General features: G+C 38.7%; 1 protein-coding gene across 1 annotated transcript; it reads left to right on the forward strand.

Annotated features, from left to right (window-relative positions):
* The first annotated feature begins 13,761 nt into the window (after positions 1-13,761).
* LOC105942262 (olfactory receptor 1J1) lies at positions 13,762-14,765 on the forward strand. Its single transcript, XM_012929322.3, has one exon. The coding sequence runs from the start codon at positions 13,824-13,826 to the stop codon at positions 14,763-14,765; it is 942 nt and encodes a 313-aa protein (XP_012784776.2). The 5' UTR covers positions 13,762-13,823.
* Positions 14,766-15,603: the final 838 nt, after the last annotated feature.

Below are 15,603 nucleotides of genomic sequence, written 5' to 3' on the forward strand. Positions count from 1 at the left end.
GTGTCCTGAATGGGGAAGGTGGAAGAGGAAATCTCTGAGCCTATGGGACTATATCATTAAACATAAAAAAAATTTAGAGAAATCTGTGTCCTTTCCCAACAGCCACTGTCCTCTTTTAATTAAAAAAAAATTTACTTACCTCCCATCGGCTGGCTTACTCCGCAGATACTGACAATATCAGGCCGAAGCTAAGGGATCGGTGCTCAATTCAAGTCCCTCTGGTGAAAGACAGGGACCAAACTTCTTCGAGGCATCACCTGCTGCTTCCTGTGGTGCACAGTCATAGGAAGTTGGAATAGGAAGTGGAGTTTGGGCTCAAATCCAGGAGATTATGTGGGATACAGGTATCCCTTTAAAGAAGACATTTGCTGCTGTGACAAATTCTCACCTCATTTCTGTCAATAGCCACAATCTACCCAATAAAATGTTCTAGAGCCTAAGGTACCAAACCCTGTAGAGGAAGTAGAGTTTATACTTTCAGTAGCTTAATTTGGAAGTTCCCTTTAGGCCAGGATCAATACAAATGCTTACCTTCTATGCATGCAAATAGTAAATAAGATGTTAGGATATCATTATAGCGACTCTTTATAACAGAGGAAAATTTCAGAAGAGCCTTATGCAAGGTAACAGTAGACTTAAAGTTCTTTTCTCTGAGAATGTGGAAGACATTTCTCAAAAGAAATGTAAAAGGAAAAATAAGTTATCAAAAAATGTTTAATATCACTAGTCATCAGGGCCATGAAAATCAAAACCAACAATGAGATTTCATCTATTATCAAAAAGAAAGTAACAAACGTGGGTTGGCTCAGTGATATAGCTGGCTAATACTTTGCCTGTAGTATCAACATCCCATATGAGCACTGATTTGAGTCCCAGCTCTCTGCCTGTGGTCTGGGAAGGTTTGGAGGTTGACCCAAGTCCTTGAGCCTCTGTACTCACATGGGAGACCAGGAAGAAGTTCCTGGCTCCCAGGCTCGGACAGGCCAAGCTCTGGTTATAGCAGCCATTGGTGGAGTGAAGCAGTGGATAGAAGATCTGTTTCTCCCTCTCTTTCTGTAATTCTGACTCTCAAATAAAATTAATACATTTTTTAAAAGAGAATAACAAATACTGATGAGGATGTGGAGAAAGGGAGACTCATACACTGCTGATGAGAATGTAAAATTATACAACCACTATGCATGGTGAGTCTTTCAGAAATTGGAACTAGTAGTTCCACATGATTCCAGCAATCACAATAGTGTGTATATATCCAACAGACTTGCAATTACTGGATCAAAGAGATACCTGCTCCACAACAGCCAAGACATAGAACCAATCAAGATGTCTATCATCAGAAGAAGGAATAGAGAAAATGTGATACAAGTATGAAAGAAATACTATTCAGACATAAAAAAGGATGAATCCTGACATGCGCAGCCAAGGCCATTATCCTAAGTAAGATAAGCCAGATAGTGAAAGACAAATACAGCATGTATTCGCTCATATGTGGAAGCTAAAAAGCAAACGGCAAAAAAGAAAAGACAGTAAAACAAAAGTCTAAGCAGAATAACCAGAATAGTAATTAGCAGAGGCTGGTATGAGGAACAGAGGGAGTTTGGGCAACAGTTGCACAATTAGAGTTAGAGTCAAGTAGTAGTGTACTAGTGTTACATGTGGTACAATGGGGCGACTGTAGCTTGAAATAACATGCTATGTACTTTATCAGCAAAGGAGAAAATCCAAGCCTCCAATGATTAAGTAACATTTTATTAGGAAATGTTGATAATCTGATTTGATTAGTGTACATGTATTTAAAGTATTGCTCTGTAGCCCATAAACATTTTTAATTATTGCTAATATTTTTTAACTGTTTCTGCAAGCTTCTGACCTGAGCTTATTCGTATACTATTTGGTTACACCATCCTCCTTTTTAAACTTACCAAAAATCAGCCAATGTAGCAGTTCAGATTGGATCAATAATGAAGACAGATAAGAATTTCTGGCCCAGGTTCCCAATCTGTCCTTACTTACTCAAGTTTTTGGGCCCCCTTTGAGGCTGCAACATTAAGAACAAGTCCTCATGTCTGTAGACTGCATAGCTGATGGAGAAGAGCAGTGCAATTAGGAATTAATTCAAATTCCCACATCATCACTTAGTGAATTCTACACAAGTGAACCAGTTTCACTGAGCCTGCTTTCTCATGTCTGAAATGAAATTAAAGCTAAAAACCTAAGTCAAGAGAGTATTGTGTTAACAAGATGGCGTATGTGAAGAATAACTTCAGAGAGCTAGCACCCATTCACACTTGTATTCCCACCCTTCATATGATGGGACTGGTGCTCTCTCACACTCCAGTAGCAGCCAAGGTCAGGTGCCACAAAGACACCACATCACAGACAACAACTGTAAAAGCTGGCATCCGGGTAGAATCCAACCACACCTGTCCTACTAGAGAATAATAACTACAATGTTCTAGTACTTTGAATTTCTGCCTCTTGTTCCATTCTCTTTTAGTTTCCTTGAAATAAATCAATAAGCTAATTCTTTCCTAAACTTACAAACTTACCTAGCCATGGGATTTATGGTTTTAATAAAAATTTTCTGGATCCAATTCAGGCATGTCTCTTTTTATCTGCTAAACTCTACATAAAGAGCATTCCAAGCTTGCATCACACCACATGCAGCCTTCTGATCAATAATACCTCAGCCATTGCTTGTTGAAAACTGATTTACTTTTGCTTGATTTATTCATGCTATAGAAGGCAAAGCATAGGTCAGATAGAAGGAACCCAAATCAGCTTTCTACCATTTGTCAGTTTTGTGTCTCTGAGAAAGATATTGTACCTCTTGGAGTCTCGACTTTTCCTCTCTAAATCTTGTATCTTATATAAAAAATTCATCATTCAAAGGAAATATCCTGTGTGAGGTCATATTGCTTCCATTAAATATGAAGTGCAGAAATCTCTAGAAAACAAATTTTGAAGATTCTCTTGAATAAATCCCAGTAAATGTCATTATGGCAGCAAATCTTTTCCAGGTAGGGGATGTAAAAGCAAAAAACATATTTTAGAGTGGAAGTAGCAGAGATGTCTGAAGGGGAAGGACTGATCAGACACTTCCATAGGAAGCATAGAGAAGACTAGTTGACCACAGCATGTATCAAACACAAACACGCGTACCTAGACCATGAGATCAGATGGCTCCATTCCTTACCTACCCCTAAACTGGGGTTAAAAATGTGAGTCAGTGACTGGTAATAATTCCTTTATCCCTGAGTTCAAGAAGTTGGAAGGAGAAAGTGCTTCAGCCAAAAGCAAGACAAATGATAAACGGCCTATACAGACACCTGCTACGATGAAGCATGCTTGGTCTCGCTTTATGTTCAAGTTGTTAGGCTCTCAGGAGAACGGAGTGCCTTTCAAGCTTTTCTCTGTAAGATGCAGACAGCAGATTTAACACACTACTCCTGCTGTCTCAATCCTGTCACTGACCTCAGATAGAAGAGTCATGAGCCCAGAGCTTCTCCTTCTCAATCCATCAAGTTGAGAAATGGAGACGTGAAGACTCTAGGGAGAGAACCCACTGGGATAGGAGAGCAAGACCTTGACTAAAAGCACGGATTAAACCTGGATTAATTGCTGCATTTTCCTCTTACTCCCTCCAGGACAGATACCCTCGGGTGATGGTCCCTAAATTTTGATGTTCGCAGAGTTGTCTGGGGAGCTTGTTATAGATGCCCGTACCAAATGTACCTCGGCAACATGCTCCTTCCTGACATTTTGGGCCATGTAATTCTGATATGACTAGTTCTGGGTGCCAGCTGTAGAAAGCACTATTCTGGGTGTGTGCCCTGTGGTGAAGGAGATGCGGCAGGCCACCTTAGCAAGATTGGTTTCCTCCTAGTTAGGTCATAGCCTAGAATGTGGAGAGAGATTTTGCTGTTAAATGGAAGTTCTTTTTTGGTGTGCTGCTTATAAAATAATAAGATAAGAAGCCAAATAATACAGACATGAAAGTAATTGAAAAGTCAAAGTATCTCACCTTTTCATGATTCACTTTTTGTGCTTTTAATCTGCTTTTTATTCATAAACATGTCTGCCTACATAAGTGGAATTCACTTTATATCTTTTGTTCTGTAACAATTTCTCATGAACTTATGTTTCTATATCTATGTACATCAATATATACATATCTATATAAGTTTTTGTGTACCCTAAGACTTGTGGAAATTTAACTAGTACTTCCATTTTGGAAGACAGTATGGGGATTCCTCAGAAATCCGAAAATAGAAGCCAGACATGGTAGCCTAGCAGCTAAAGTCCTTGCCTTGCACTCACCAGGATCCCATATGGGTGCCAGTTCACGTCTTAGTGGCCCCGCTTCCCTTCCAGCTCCCTACTTGTGGCCTGAGAAAGCAGTCAAGGACAGCCCAATGCCATGGGACCCTGCACCTGTGTGGGAGCCTCAGAAGAAGTTCCTGGCTTTAGATCAGCTTAGGTTTGGCCGTTGCGGCCACTTGGGGAGTGAATTAGCAGAGGAAGATCTTCCTCTCTGTCTCTACTCCCCTCTATATATCTAACATTCCAATAAAAAATAAATCATTCTTTTAAAAAAAGAAATCTGAAAATAAATCTACTATGTATGTGACTCAGCCATCCCATTCCTGGGAATTTGCCAAAGGAAATGAAATCCACATGTGAAAGAGTTATCTATATCCTCATGTTTATAGCAATTCTATTCACAATAGTGAGATATGAAATCAACCCAGATGTCCATTCACATATGACTGGATAAAGAAAATGTGGTACATATCATGATGGAATATTACTCAGCCATAAACATGAATGAAATCTTATAGTTTGCAGCAAAATTGATATAACTGGAAAATATTGTTTAGAAAAGTAAGTCAGTCCAAGAAAGACAAATATCCCATGTTTTCTCTGATATGTGGTTTATAGAACACCAACAAAAAAGTGTAAGAATAAAAAATTTTAAGTTTTAAACAATTGCCTAGTGAATTAACACAAAAACTCATTGTAAAACCTTATTCCATGAAATACTACACAGCCATTAAAAGAATGCAATTCTACCATTTACAACAAAATGGTCCCAAGTACAGACCATTATGCTCAGTGAAATAAGCCAATTCCAAAAGGACAAATAAATGCTCTCTCTGAGATAAGGCATCATTCATGCAAAATACAAAACAAATAGATAGGTGAACAAGTACATCCATACATTCTCATAGATGAACTGTATATTGAAGACTAGCACACTAGCAAGTGAAGATGATGACAGTAGACATCTCCACTGCCAGTGAAACAGTTATGTATACCTAGACAATATGATGCTAGATTTTTCATCAGTGTCTATACCTACAATCCCATGATGTGCTTAAATAGCAAAATACTAAACTTGTAAATATTACTAAAGGACTGTAATATGCAGGGAAAACACAGAGTGAGAAAGAGGAGGGCAAAGGGAAATCCCTATTCCTACAAAAAGGTAGCATAGAAAAACATAAAAATGATTTAAAAAAAACTTTATTAAGGACTACATGGCCTTTGCATCATTTATGTGATTTATCAATTACACTCTGAAAGTATCAATTTTAATGGGCTCCTTTCTCTTAGTTCCCCAATATTTGCAAAGAGAGGAAGGCAATTGTAAAACTACAGGAACAATAGAAGTTTGGATTGAACCCCAAAAAGGATAGCAATAGTATCAGGTTCCAGCTTAGATCAAGACTATGGAATTAAATTAGACAATAACATAGGAAAGCTGCAATTGCAATAGTTCACATAGTCATCAAAGATCAAAGACTTTCAGAATGATTTGATTTCCATCTCACATCTCAAACTTTAGTTTGCTTAATCAAGTTTGAGTTCCAACTCCACAATATTTGAATGACATTTTTAAATCAAAGTTTCAATACTGATATAATTTTTGCTAAATTTGTCTTTGTAGGTGTCCCATGTATAGGATAACAGGAAATGACGACTTAAAATATCAACCTAGCTTTCAGAGCTGCTGGTTAAATACTTGTTAGCCTTATATTTACTAAAAAAAAAAAAAAAAACCTGAGTCAATATATTGCATTTTGTGGAAGGCAGAGGCATAAAAAGGGGGGCTATAAAGACTGGAGAAAAATTCAAGGTTGTGATAACAGTAATATGGGCTGGATTTAATACTAATACTGTCTAGTGGCTGTGTCAAGAAACAGTGAAGTTTTGCTTTGCAGTCTCTGTTAGGGAAGTAGATTCTTGATGGATGCTCAGAGTCTGCACTCTGATTAGTTGTAAAGCACAGGAGGCCTGCATGAAGCCAGCTTCATTGACAGCTGAAAATGGCTGAGTTCTGTTGAGCTGTCTCACCCATCCAGTGAAGGTAAAGGGCGAGGCCCTGAGACTGTCTTGATTTGCTACAGACCCCTCCTGTTCTGAGTTAACATTTTACAGGCAAGAAGAAGACAACTGTGGCAAGTGTGTAGCTGTAAATGTCAACAGACTTACAAAAACACTAACAAAACCCACTTCATCATCGGGAGAAAATAAAAGAATAATAGTCAGTCATGGGTCACTTCATCTGGGAAACCATGATCTGGGAAATGTGCTGTTGGGCAATCTTGTCTTTGTATGAACATAAAAAGAGGATGCTTACACAACCCCGGTCAGTCACTCAGTGTGACCGCTGACAAAATCAAGAGACATGGTAAATGTGAGGCAGTGAGGCTGAGGCTGCACAGTGGTGAAACATACTTTTATAAGTAGGAGGAGTGTGCTCTAAAAATAACAAAACAAACTATAGCACAGGAAATATACAAACTAATAGCAGAGTTGTTTGTCATTGCTACCAACTATTAAACAGCTTGTATAATTTATCACTGTACTTTTAAGTGACTGGCAACATATTAGATCTGGTTATAGCAGCATTACCACAAATATACTTTTAAAGCACTGTGAGCATCATGACACCTGCACTGTCATTATGCAATAGGAATTTCTCAGCTCTAATGGGAAGTTACAGAAGCACCATCACACTCACACACATACACACGCACACACACATGCATGCATGTACATACACACACGGTCTTCCATGGACAGAAACATCACTAGGCTGTGCATGACTACAGTGAACTCTTCAGATTCTAGATCATGTTAAAACTTGGAATAAGTCTCCTCATTTTTTTTCAGGTAGAAGTTAACCTGACCCCATATATCATTATGTTACTGGTGTCCTCAATTTGGCAAAAAAAAAAATTAATTTAGCGCTTTACTGATCAAAGGCAATTTAGAAGGACAGCATGGTTAAAAAGAGAATGAAATTCTGGCCAACAAATCTTCATGCCTGTAGATTTCACATGCGATCATTCTTCTTAAGGTTCTGGGGCACAAAAAGCTTTGAGACACATTTGAGTAGAAAATCAAACACATGCAATCAACCAAAAATGAGGTTCTGATTTCTTAAAAAGTCCATGCCTTGTGAGAAAAAAATGTTGCCCTGCTGAAGAGTTTCTAAGCATTTATTTTATGTCCTTATTGCTAAGGTTGGGGCTAAAAGAGGCTCAACATGAATGTGGCCATTGTGCGCCTGGTAGCCACAATGATGTCTTTTCCATGAAATTGCTTACTGTTGGGAAAAGGGTGAGTTAAATAAACACAGTGCTCTCTAATTCCATTATGTCTCTTCGGCTTGCATGAACTCTTACCTAATGGCCATCACCACATTCTCACTAGTGTTTTTGCTTCCAGTTTTGCGTCCCACCACTCTTTCCCTTTCCGGCCAATTTGCTCCCCAAACACACCAAATGTGTGCCCATTCCTTCCAATACTGTTACTCTTCTAATGAAATCTTTCTGAAGTGCATGCATCAGATTTTTTCAAGACTACAACAAAAATACCTGAAACAGGATGCTTTATCAAGAAAAGGTATTTATTTTTGGTTTATAACTCTAAAAGGACCATACCACATGGTGCAGGATTTTGCAAAGCTCAGTTTGTGCTCCCATAGCATAATACTCGATTTTGGATTTCCTCAAAGCTGGAGCCGTTAATGAATGATAATGGTGAACAATTTCACGTGGCCTTATCTATTATCTTCAGAGTCTTCTTGTACTTCAACATGCATTTTTCAGTTCCCATGACAAGTTGGAACCCTAAGTTGATTGGCTCCAATGACTTCCTCATCTTTTCAGCCACTATTTTCCTCTAACAGGTGCAGGACTACTTAGACTTTGAGTAGCCAACAAAATGACCAAGAAGCAAAACAGGTTCTCACACTTGTTCTCATGGTAAAAGAATATTTTTTGACTCCTGAGTACATACAGTTATTGCATATCACAAATGAAACAGAGATCCCTGCGTACACTTGGATGGTTCTGTAGGGGAAAAAAATTCCCTATTCCTGAATCCGTGTTTTTGTTATCAAAAACACTAGTAGTAGTAACACTCCTCATAGCTTCAAATTGAGTAAAATGTCCATAGGCTACAGAACCCACTGTTGTCAGAGACATGACAGTTCAATGGGGTGGTGCTTTAGATTTGGGTTTGAATCCTCATTTAGCCATTTTCTTTCGAACTGCTCTCGTCAGCTCAATAAAATGGCAACATATCACCCTCCTCCACAATGACTGTAATGGTTACATTAGCTCATAGGTGTGGAAAATTTTTGCAAATAAGAGAAGATGTAAATGATGAAAGTTCTCATTTATATTCTCAGAGGAATTGACTATCTTTAGTATTCAGCAAAGGGGCATCTCCACTGGGGATGTAAGGGAAGTGGGATAATTAGTCCCTATTGTCTCTCACTAGCAGCTTCTGCATAGTCCCTAGGGTTCTGAAGCTGGCTAGTAAGGAGGGACACCTTGCCACTGCGTTGGAGCTGGTGGAGAGTGCATATCTCCCCAGCTTACTTCCCTGACCAAACTCCAAGACATTGGAGGGAAGATGAATAATTAACTTCTACCATGGAGATAACAGAACTTATCCTTCGTTAAGGTAGGTAAGGGCAGTGCTTGTAGACTCCATTCAGCACTGTGTGTGTGTGTGTGTGTGTGTGTGTACGCACATGCTCACCTGTGCATGCACATGCTTGCAAACATGCTCACTGATGGTTTCAAATCTTGAACATAAGTGCATTTATGCCAAGCACAGTTTATATAAATTTTATACCACCTCAAGTTACATAGACACAATAGTTGTAATTGGGGGTTATATTTTCTTCTCTAAGGAAATATTATCCTTATTACAGTTTTGCCAAATACGTACACTGCACTCCAGTTATGGACACATCCTTCCCGTGTAAAGACATTTTCTTCTTTGCAAAGAGATTTTTAAATGCTTGCCTCTAATTCTCTGAGATGTCCTTCCAAAATCTTATCATGAGGGATTTTTTATAGTTTATTTTCTTGGCTACATAATACGACTTCCCATGGATGTGCACGTAGCGACCTTAGTGTTTCCCTTATTGCTGGGAACCAGGTAGTCCATCAGAAACATGGGTCGGGGTCTTCAAGGCTTTTGCTTTGCAGCCCTGAGAAAGTCACAGGCAGCTATCTATGAACTCAGAAGCTGCTATCCTAATTGCTCATTTACCTTCAATCATTTCATTGGATATTTTAAATCAAACATCTATACAAAGTCTTTGGAAGTTTAGAGTCCATCTTATCTTTAATGAGGTGTGCATACCCAAGCACCTTCCTCAGACCATTCACTGCTACAGATAATACAGCACAATGGACTTGAAACCAGGCAAATTTGGAACTGAATCAGCTATTTTCACTTTCATGATATATGACTTTAGGTGATTAACTTATACTCTCTATGCTCTTGTTACCAGTTGGTTAAAGAAGAGTAATGATTTTGTGGTCCTCCAAAGACTGATTTGATACAAATTGTGCTTCATATCAGTTGGTCTATATTATTCATACAATAGATACATGAATAACAAATGATGCAATTCTACTTTTATTAGCAATGTTACTGATATTGCTTTCTAAATAAAAAATACATAAAAACAAATATTCTCATTCATCCTTAAATTTTCTGGATATTTCCTGAAATTAATTGAGGACTTTTAATAAAGTGGGAAGAATATAGCCTTTAGAGCAAGTTAGAACTGGGATCACATCCCAGGTTCAGCATGTATAACATCAGCACATTGACCAAGTTGCATTCTTGGTTGCCAGTATTCTCTCCAAAAGGAGAACCAAATACACCTGTTGAAAAGGTGTGGGAACAGTAACCCTACTATGTGGTGAAAACGAAGGGTTATCTCAGACTTTATTGACAATGTGACCCTTCCTACTGCCCAATCATACTTTGAGAAGGCGGTATGTATGTTCCCAGGAGCTGCAGCCTGTCGCTTCATTCCACCTCCAATCCCAACCTTCTGTATTCTCACTTCGTTGGAGGCAGCCAGAGTGCTTATTCTGCCACCCAGACTGGAGCCCCTTGGGACGGTGCTCCGTCTTTCCTTCTCAGTGAGAGTGTGGTTGTAGGGCTCTCTCTCAGGAATGTTTGCCTTGAAACCTAACTTAAGGTTGGAAATTCAAAGTCTTTTTCTCTTGATGAAAGAAACTCAGATATCAGCATCTTTTTGAGTATGGTGCTTTAGTTAGGGATATGGAACATTCAGTATTGTTCTGGAAAACACACAAGGTGCGATTTTTCATGACCCCTGGCAGGGAAAATTGATCTAGACAATGTGAAGAATCTCAAGAAATGTAGAGAGAGTTTGTTCACTTGTCTTCCATAATTGATGAAGATTCTGGGGTTAGACTTGCATCCAATATTTTCAAATCTGTACAGAAAGCCATCATCCTCTGATACTAAATAGCAAGCCATCTTTCACTTGTTCTGAGAAATCTAATAGCAAATTCCTCACAAATACTCTGCTTCTGCTGTCAGCTGTCCTATGGGGAGCCACTTGGCTACTTTGTGCAGCCACTGCAAGTTATTTTTTCACAAAATTTGTCATGGGTTAAATTGGTTCATAACCATTCTCCGTGCTGAGCTTGGGATGTGGGGAAACCAGGCTTGCCGCTACCCAGTTGTCTTTGAATCCAGTTGATAGAGTAATGGTGAGACGTTGGGAAGGCATTCTCTTGCTCCCTCTTATCCCCTCACTTGATCGTATATGGCTAGATCCGAACAGTGCAGAAGCCATGTTGTCTCTTCTTCAAATAGGAGAGAATGAGTAAGCATGCATTCCATGCCTTGTTACAGAGCTTTATGTCAACAATCCGCTTAGGTTTGACTAGCTGACCGAGAGGTGGACAGTTGGTCTTTGTCATAGGTTTTGGGATTAATAACTTGCCCACTGGCTATATCAATTGGCTGAAGTACTTTTGTGGAACTTTAATGGTGAAAAAGTATCTTAACTGTTAGTGGGAAAGAAAAGCAATAATGGAAACTTAAACTCACAGGAGGACATAGAGGGAAGTGCATTGCTCTCCTCACAGTGATTATTTCAACAAGTCATTCTTCTAAATAGATAAATCTTTTTTTAAAATACTCTAAAGTCATAAATATCAACTAACATTTTTATTCTAATGGTGCTAATTTTGCTTCTCATACCAAGGCCGTTAATTGACCTGGCACCTGTATGCTGTAGTGTGAGGTAGTGTGCTCTAGTATGAGGTAGGTATAAAATGCTTTTCTGCTGAGGATTGCACCCTTAGCTAACTCCCTCAGCACAGTCATCCTTTGTTTCACTGACTTACAGGACCTCTCTGTCAACGCCAAACACTCATTATAACCCTGTTTCTAGGCACTTTATTGTCTTCCACTGCTTCATCGATTTATCTTTGAAAAAAAAAAAAGATACAGCATTTCTTGTACATCTTGGAGTTTCATAATAAGCATGGATATGTTATAGTCAAGTCCTATTTTCTTAAACATATTTGAAATTTTTCAAAATATCTTCATATTGATTTGAGATAGGAAATAGATCTATTACTAACGATTGAAATACCAGCGTAAAAATTAGAATTCCTTTTTAAATTACTTTCTGGCTTTTAGATTGTATTTCTTTGGTTGTAGTATCATGTAACAATTAGTATTATTAGAACTAAATCCAATTCTTGGTTTAAGCAAAGTGTAAGCTTTTTTATGAAGTTGTCATAAAGCATTTCTTTGGATGTGGCATCTATTATTTAATCAACAAATTTACATTGTATATATATTTCCTATAAGATTCTGAAACTGTAATAAAGGAGCAATTAGAAACAGTTATGAAATATGTAGCTAGGTAGGGGATACAGAGTTAAACAGTTCATTCACACAAAATTATGAAGGGCAATAAGATTTGGCCATTAAGCGATGACTTTATAGAGAAAAGGTGGTTCCCATACACAATGAATACTATTCATTCCTTGTCATTCATGACAAAATAGATGAAACTGGAGGTCATTATGGTAAGTAAAACAAGCTAAGCACAAAAACACAAGGAACCTGTGATGTCACACATACATGGGATCTGAAAACCACCACGTTGAATGGTGGTTACAAGCAACTGGGGAGAGTATCAAGAGGGATAGATGAGGGAAGATTATTTTTCTTTGTCAATCATGTAATTTCATACTACATCCAAGGAAATGAGTCTTTTAAAAATCCTTATGGTACTTTCATTTAGTTTAGAGATTGAAGAGAACACAAGTTAACTCATATAGCTTCCATATTCTGTTACCCATTTTAATTTGAATCTGGAAGTGACTGGATGCATCAGGTCTTTAGACACATGACAATTTCATGAATTCACATTGAAGCTTGATGCTTGTACACAAATTCAGAGTAAGCTTTCAATGTGGCATGGCTAACCACATTGATCTTTCATTTATGGTTTGCCATTTCCTGAACGTTTTTCCTGTGCTCCGTTTTTTTGTTCCTTTTTTACTTATATAAAGGGAAAAATTCATATTTCATACATACAGTTTTCAGAAAATGGTAATATTTCTCATCCTACCTTCTGTTTCTTGCTCATGCCCTTTCTCCCACTCTCTCACCTTCTGTCTTCCTTCTTTTCCTATTTTTATTTTAATTTTTATATTCACATGCTTTCAATTGACCTTATAATCACAAGCTTAACCCTCCACAGAATAATGAATTCAACATGTAGTCAAGTAGAAAGATCACTGAGGAACTTTATCTAGTGGATAGATATAGTTAGATACAAGTAAGAAGTCCTGATAGTCTATTGCACAGATAATGATCAGGTACTATATATTTTTCTTTTAACAAAAAGCTAGAATTAAAGATTTTGAATGTTTTTACTATGAAGAAGTGCTAAATGTCTGAGTATTTAGATATATTTACCCTTATTGGACATTGCACATGTGAACATGTATTAAAATATCACGTGGTACCACAACACATGGATAATTCTTATGTTTCAGAAAAATAAGTAATCTCTTTGCTTCTGCAGAACAAACTCTAGAGTCAAACACTTGAATCCTTCCCATTCTTTCCACTGTAAAACTGCTCCAGTTATCACATCTTGAGAGTAAGGTTGGTACAAGTATCTGCTTATCTCAGATATTTAAGACTAATGATCAGGTAACACAATAAGCTAGTAGAATAATGTGCAAGGAAAGCATTTAATAAGCATTTATTGTTATTATTGTCATTTACAGAAACTTGGACCGATTAAAATCTGTGATTTTTTTCCCCGATCACATATGCAGTGAAATATATGGCAAATGTGAAGAAATACGGGTGAAGACAGTGAGTCTAAAGAATATCTCTGTTATCTTACAGCATAATCGTCGTGGGTTATCCTGAAACATTCTGCATCTTCCCTTCAACTTTCCCCACCAGTTCCCTCCATCTGGTTCACAAGCATGAGGCCTGAAAACCAGAGCAAGGTGTTTGAATTCCTCCTGCAGGGGCTCCCCATAGGGCCAGAGCAGCAGGGCGTGTTCTTTGCTGTGTTCCTGGGCATGTACCTGACCACGGTGCTCGGGAACCTGCTCATCATCCTGCTCATCAGGCTGGACTCGCGCCTCCACACCCCCATGTACTTCTTCCTCAGCCACTTGGCCTTCACTGACATCTCCTTCTCATCAGTCACTGTCCCGAAGATGCTGCTGAACATGCAGACCCGCCATCTCTCCATCCCCTATAAGGGGTGCATCTCACAGACATATTTTTTCATATTCTTTGCTGACTTGGATAGTTTCCTTATCACTTCCATGGCCTATGACAGATATGTGGCCATCTGTCATCCTCTGCATTATACAACCATCATGAAGCAGAGCCTTTGTATCACACTGGTAGCTGGGTCCTGGGTCATTGCTTATACATGTGCTCTTTTGCATACGCTCCTGCTGGCCCGGCTTTCCTTCTGTGTTGACCATGTCATCCCCCACTTCTTCTGTGACCTTGGAGTACTGCTCAAGTTGTCTTGCTCAGACACTTCCCTCAACCAACTGGTCATTTTCACTGCAGGATTGACAGCCATTATGCTTCCATTCCTATGCATTCTGCTTTCTTATGTTCGTATTGGGGTCACCATCCTCCGGGTGCCCTCTACCAAGGGCATCTGTAAAGCCTTGTCCACCTGTGGATCCCACCTCTCAGTGGTGACTCTCTATTACGGCACTATTACTGGTCTCTATTTTGTTCCCTCATCTGGCAACGCCAATGACAACAACATATTGGCTTCAGTGATATATACAGTTGTCACACCCATGTTGAACCCCTTTATTTATAGCCTGAGAAATAAAGACATGAAAGGAGCCTTAAGAAAACTCTGTAGAAATAAAGCACATCATTCCAAATGATACTTAGCTTTCTGTTACAATGTCCGTATCATCCTATTTTTCCTTCAATATCATTACTGTAAATTACTGAAATACCGCTTGTTTGTCATCTTTCTGCAAGCGTAGTGCTGAAATGACTTTCTGACATTATCTTGTACTTGCTCCTGGGGATAGTAAAGTGGGATTTTTGTAATATATAATTTATTTGAGAGACAGACAGATCTTCCTTATACTGGTTCAATCCCTGCCCTCCCAATACCTCAACATATAGGACAGGGCGAGACCAAACCGGAAGCCAGAAACGAAATCTAGGTAGGTGGCAGGAACTCAGCTACTTGAGTCACCACATGTTGCCACCAAAGGAATACACTTGCAGGAAGTTGGAATCAGAAACAGAGATTGGACTCAGATCCAGGCACTTGCATGTGCAATGCAGGTGTCTCAACCAATGTCTTCCTCACTAGGTCAAATGCCTGCTCCAAGATCATTTTATAGGACTTCATTTGCTCTTTTCTTGGACAATGAGACTAGAAAGCACTTTGCTATCCCCTACGGGGCTATCCCTAACCCAAATTTAAAATTTATTTGGCCTATTCACACACTGTTTCTAAAGAATTTTCCATTTTTGTGAAGATATGGCTCCTCCTTCACTCCCACACTCAGACATCCAGGGACCTAGCAACCTTTTGGAACTTTTAGGGAGAACTACTAAACTTTACTCTACTTTGATAATACTTGGTATACTGCTTTTCACCCTTCAGGTGAGCACCCAAGCACATACAGACATTTAGTGGCAATTCTTTCACATGCTATCTACCTACCATTCTCTAAGTTAACGGATATTTGGATTGTTTTTAGT

The sequence above is a fragment of the Ochotona princeps genome, chromosome 14, assembly GCF_030435755.1.
Source record: "Ochotona princeps isolate mOchPri1 chromosome 14, mOchPri1.hap1, whole genome shotgun sequence".
Lineage (NCBI taxonomy): Eukaryota > Metazoa > Chordata > Mammalia > Lagomorpha > Ochotonidae > Ochotona > Ochotona princeps.